Raw genomic sequence first — 5884 nt, forward strand, 5'->3', positions numbered from 1 at the left:
CAGCGGTGCAACACGGCCGAGCTGAGGGACCTCCTAGACCCCGTTGGCTCCAGGTGGTACAGGCCCATCAACAACTTCGATGAGGTCTTCCCCGGCGTACTGCTGGGCGACGTGTAAGTATGAGGGTGGCCGTGGTGGTGTGTGGTGAGGGTGGTGGTGGTGGAGGGAGGGGGTGGATGGTAGGGTGAAAAGATCAAAGAAGGGCAGAGGTGGAGAGGGAGATTAGAGCGAGGAAGAAAAGTTAGAGGTGGTGTGCGCGGGAAAACCGCGCGGGAAAAAAACGCTCGTGTGAAGCGGGCCTGCTAAAGAGTAGAGCCAAGGAGAAGAGTTGGAAGTGGGAGAGCAGATAGCAGTGAGAGTAGATTAAAGGAGAGCGTTAGAGGAGGGAGAGAGTAGGGCAAAAAAAAAAAATAGAGGAGGGGGGTAGATAGAAAGAGGAGAGCAAAGAAGATATGGTGGCGGTGTGGGAGGGCGGTGGATAACACAGAGCATAGAGTGGGTGTGGTGTTGGGTGAGGGTGTGGTGTTGGGTGTGGGTGTGGTGTTTGGTGTAAGGGTATAGTATATATTTTTTTTATTCTGCTGTATCCTTTCTTTATTTCTCCTCTGTCCTCTCGTTCTTTCAATTCCTAATCCGCATTCTCAATTTACTCTCCTGCACATTCTCATACCTATGATCCAGTGGTGGGCACGGTTCCGCTAATCCGCTAACCGCTAATTAGCGAAGTTAACTTTTTTCGTTAGCTGACTAGCGTGTTCGCTAACTATGGAAACAGTTAGCGGTTAGCGCTAAATGTAGTTCCTCCTCCGCTAACTCTAAGTCCACTAAAAAATTAATACAGGTTTGTTCTTGTCCGTTGTGGGCAGACACAGCACCAGCAGAGCAACATGACGCAATAATTCCAGAGCTTCCACTTTTGGGTAAATTGCGCCTTAAAGTTGGGTAATTCGACAATTATTAGGGAAACTTTTTTGTCTAAGCTACAACATATTGAAATTTCAGGTCACTTGGTCTGTGTTGGAGGGTTTTAGAGCCAAAATACCAAACCGAAGCTTAATCCATATAAACAAATTATAGCGGTTAGCGTTAGCTTCCACTAATTTCTTTATCAGTTTATCGGTTTAGCGTAAGCGAAGCTAACTTTTTAGTTAGTGGAGTTCCAGTTGGGGAAGCTAACTTTTCGGTTAGCGGTGCCCACCACTGCATACCCAACCCATTCCATCCACTTCTTCCATCTCTTCCACCACCACCTCCACCATCAAGGACTCTGCACTCTCGACTCTTTATCCACATCCTCTCTCTACTCTCCCTTCCTGCACATCCTCTTACCCATCCCCAAACCCGTCCCAACCACTTCTTCTTCCATCTCTTCTACCTTCACCTCCACCTCCAGGGACACGGCGCTCTCGACCCAGGAGATCAAGGACAACGGGATCACTCACATCTTGAACGCGGCCCACGGCACCAACAACCAGGCTTACGGCGGCTACGTGGGCACCAACCCGACCTACTACGCCAAGCTTCGCAACGTCAAGTTCTTAGGCGTCCCCGCAATGGACATGCCCAGCTTCTACATCCGCCCCTACCTCCGCCAGGCCGCAGACTTCATCGATAAAGCCCTGAAGGAAGGAGGTGAGAGGGGGTGGTAGTGACGGTGGTCGGGGTGGAGGGTGGGTGGAGGGGGAGTGGAGTGTTTGTGGGTTGAGGAAGGGGTCAATGTCTGTGTCGTGTGTGTGTGTGTGTGTGTGTGTGTGTGTGTGTAGATTTCCCCTCCCAGCCTAGCAGACCTTAACTGACCAGCCTCTCCCCTCGTGCAGGCCGCGTGTTGGTGCATTGTCAGTGTGGCATCTCCCGGTCCGCGGCCCTCGTGGTGGCGTTCCTCATGCTGAAGCGAAACATGAATGTCCAGACCGCCGTCTCCACCATCAAGTGAGTGAGTCCTCGCCCCCCTCACCCCACCCCGCCAGCCTTGATGTGTACTTCAGTCCCCTTTAGTTCCCCTTGACACATTCGCATCCGTCACTCACCACTCATGAGATGCCTCTATAGGATGTAAACTGAGCCATTTCTCTGCGTGTTTCACAGGGGGTCTTGGGTTATCGAAAGCCCCTGGGCCATTTTCCGCCCAGCTCCCGGAAAACACAGCTCATGCACTGCCCCCGCTCCCCCACCAACTCACACATCCCTAAACCCAAAGGGACTTCATCACACCCACTTCCTTCCCCTACAGGCTGTTAGCTCTCCCCTCCCCTCCCCAGTACCCTCCTCCCTTCTCCTCCTTACCCGGTGTTCTCCCCCGCAGGAAGAAGCGCAACATCTACCCCAACCACGGGTTCCTGAGCCAGCTGTGTGACCTGGACTACGAGCTACGGCGTAGCGGGGAGCTGCCCGCCGACAACGCCGAGATCCAGCTGCCGCCCATCTCCACCGAGCGGGAGGAGTCGCCCATCCGCAACTTGTCGGCGTACCCGCGCTTCACACTCGTCCCCGCCAAGGCCATGGACACCTACACCACCACCAAGAATTACGTGAATCCGCGCCGCGCACGCTCATGCGAGAGGTACGACGTGCCGCGCAGGAGTGTGCCGGACACCCATCCGCTGGTGGAGATGCCGCAGCGCAGGGAGCGCAGCCCCTCGCCGGCCCGCCACCTTAGCATCACCTACCCAACCAAATACGAGGACGTGGACAACGACGTGGGTCCCAAGGTGTTCGACACGTACGCCCGCTACGCCCGCACCTTCGCTAACAACAAGCCCGTGTCCACTGTGAGCAGCGTGCCCTTCGACCCCTACCTCAGCCTGCTGCGCCAGCCCCGCAGCTACTCATACGACAAGTACTACCCGCTCGACATCGACTACGACACGTACAGGTACCTGCGGGCCAAGAGCCCCTTCCTGCCCGAGGCCAGCGTCACCTCCACGCCCTTATACCGCACCTACAAGATCGTGCCGGAGCGCACCTTCTTACCCGCCTACCCGCGCTACGTGCCCTCATCTGTCACCGCCATCACCTACCCCGTCAGCTACCACCGCACCTACACCACATCCTCGCTGTCCCCCGTCTCCCGCATCTGGATCTAGACTCACACCCGACGCTGCCCCCCGCCGCCCAGGGCCGCCCACGCCCGCCCGCCACACCTCGGGGCGGGAATGATGGCGCGCCGCCCCCCACCGCCCACACTGTACATATAAGGGGCACCGGCCCCCACAGCCCTCGGGCCCGCACAGGGTGACGCGACGACACTCCTGACGACCCCGACGTGTGGCGCCAGCGGCCGTGACCTCACCCCCCCGAGGGCGTGAAGGGCGACTGGGGGTGAGTTATTGGGTGGGGGCCCCCGTGCCCCGCCCCTCCCCGCCCCCGTTCCGCCAGCGAGCAACATCGACAGCGGCAGCAGCAGCAGCAGTTTGTGTTAGTGCCACGCTTGTGTCTCGCCCAGTAGGAGGCGCAGAGGGGGCGGGCACTGGGCAGGCACCGCGCTTCCCTAGGACCGCTACATTCTCCTCCTCCTCCTCCTCCTCCCCCTCCTTCACCCTCTCCCCTCCCCTCCTCTTCCCCTCCGCTGCGGATATGAAATCAACGCCATGAAAACCTCGAAGTGATCAAAACGAGGGTGAGGGCGGGGCGAGGGGGACGGCTGGGGCCAATGGGGGGGGGGGGGGACGACGACGACGGGAGGAGGAGGAGGAGGAGGAGGAGCAGGAGGAGGAGGAGAAGAAGAAGAAGAAGAAGAAGAAGAAGATGAAGAAGAAGAAGAAGAAGAAGAAAAGAAGACGAAAAAGAAGAAGAAGAAGAAGAAGAAGAAGAAGAAGAAGAAGAAGAAGAAGAAGAAGAAGATACACTAGGCCCCCCCACACACACAATAATTCGGATCTTCCAAATCAGTGTTATGTAGGGCGAGGGGGCGCTGTGGGGGGAGGGGAAGTGAGGGGGAGAGTGATGGGAGGAGCAAGGAAGAAGAGGAAGGAAGGCGGTGAGGGAAGGGGAGAAGGGAGGGAGAAAGGAAAGAAGGAAGGAAGGAAGGACGGAAGGAGGGAAGGAAGGACGGAAGGAAGGTAGAAAGGAAGGAAGGTAGGAAGGAAGGAAGGTAGGAAGGAAGGAAGGGAGGAAGGAAGGAAGAAGGGAAGGAAAAGTTTAGGGTAGATAATTATACTGAGTCTTCCTAAATTCAATCTCCCCTCCTCATCCTCTTCCTCCTCTTCCCCTTCCATCCTTCTCTCAATGCGCCACCTCCCCTTAGCTATGTATCCATGTAGACCCCATCTTCCCCTTCTATTCCCCTTACATCCCCCTTCCCTCCCCTTCCCCAGTTACAGATATCGTGGGGAGGATACGTTAAAAGCTCCCCCGTCCCTTCCCACCAGACTCTATTACATCTTTAGCAAGGAAAATATTATGGTCGGTATTACAAGACACTTTCGCATCTCACATTAAATATTTATAAAGGTCAAAGAGGGGGTCAATCGGGTTCTAATGAGTGTTTCTACAGGTTCACGGTACAGAGGAAGAGTCACGCTATCACCAGGGTCATATAAATACTCCTGGAAATGCCCACAACTCCTACGAAAGCCTTGTCAAATATGTGTTCTTGGGCGGCGAAATGTCTCATAATACGACTCAAAGTATATCTCTGAGAATGTGAGTTTATGTAGCTGAGAAATGTTATACACTTGTTTAATTAGTCTCTCTTCCCCTTCCCTCCTCCCTTTCACGATCCTCCCTTCTCTCTCATCGGTGTATCTCGCTTCCCTTCCTTGGTTCCTTGCTCCCCCCTCCTTCCCCTCCTCTCCTCGTCCCCTCCCCTCCCCAATCAGTGGTTTACTAATGCTTTTAATAAAAACTCGACCATTTGTATAAAGTGTTTGTGTAGCCTTTTCAACACGCACGTACGCACGTACATATACACTCATACATGCGTACATACATACATACATACATACATATATTTTTAGGTGCTCCCAATAGCGTCGGTAGAGTTGATTGGAGGGTCTCTTGGATGACCCCATTACGTTAGTGGCGCGGGGGAATTATATTTACAGTGGCTGCCGTGACGAATGACCCTTGCCTGCATACGGACATACTGTACGTTGTCTCTCTCTCTCTCTCTCTCTCTCTCTCTCTCTCTCTCTCTCTCTCTCTCTCTCTCTCTCTCTCTCTCTCTCTCTCGCCCAGGTCACGTGGCAGGTAAGAAGGGGACTAAAGTGAGGTCACAGGGCCGGAAGTTATTGTTGGTGGTAAAGGAGGGGGTTTGGGGGGTTGGGGGTGGGGGGTTAGTGGTGGTGGTGGTGGTGGTGGTAAGTAAAGTTGCCAAAGCACATAGATACAAAACTCTCTCTCTCTCTCTCTCTCTCTCTCTCTCTCTCTCTCTCTCTGTGTGTGTGTGTGTGTGTGTGTGTGTGTGTGTGTGTGTAATTCACCCACGGCCTGTTCACGAGCTGGACTCGTCATCGCCAGCAAGCACCCTCCCGACCCGAGCAAGCTCATGATAGTCGATCTCTGGGTACTGCCGGGACCTTCACACAGCACACACCCCATCTCCCGGGCATTAGCAGGGCTCGAACCTCCGCCCGCCAGATCGTGAAGCCTGGAAGTGCAGAACTTTACCACGGAGCTACCAGTGTATATGTGTGTGTTGTGTGTATATGTGTGTGTGTGTGTGTGTGTTCATTATGGCGTTGCTTGAAATTGAAAAGAAAGTTCCTTCAACTTGGTGATGATAATAATAATGATGATGATGATGATGATGATGATGATGGGGAGGAGGAGGAAGAGGAAGAGGAGGAGGAGGAGGAGGAGGAGGGGGAGGGGGAGGAGGAGGAAGAGAAGGGTTAATGATGATGCATAAATTAGATTTAATTGCTTACTTTGCTCTCGTCAAAAC

At 54.3% G+C, this 5884-nt stretch overlaps 1 protein-coding gene across 1 annotated transcript in view; it reads left to right on the forward strand.

Moving 5' to 3' along the window:
• LOC126990535 (dual specificity protein phosphatase 16-like) overlaps positions 1-4861 on the forward strand; it is a 5054-nt gene extending 193 nt beyond the window's left edge. The window contains exons 1-4 of the mRNA XM_050849129.1: positions 1-113; positions 1394-1632; positions 1818-1929; positions 2303-4861. The exon at positions 1-113 is cut by the window's left edge and continues 193 nt beyond it. Of these exons, the coding sequence (XP_050705086.1) occupies positions 1-113; positions 1394-1632; positions 1818-1929; positions 2303-3083 (1245 nt within the window). The 3' untranslated portion in view covers positions 3084-4861. The remainder of the gene's footprint in view (positions 114-1393; positions 1633-1817; positions 1930-2302) is intronic.
• The last annotated feature ends 1023 nt before the right edge of the window (positions 4862-5884 follow it).

The sequence above is a fragment of the Eriocheir sinensis genome, unplaced genomic scaffold (assembly GCF_024679095.1).
Source record: "Eriocheir sinensis breed Jianghai 21 unplaced genomic scaffold, ASM2467909v1 Scaffold1716, whole genome shotgun sequence".
Taxonomy (NCBI): Eukaryota; Metazoa; Arthropoda; class Malacostraca; order Decapoda; family Varunidae; genus Eriocheir; species Eriocheir sinensis.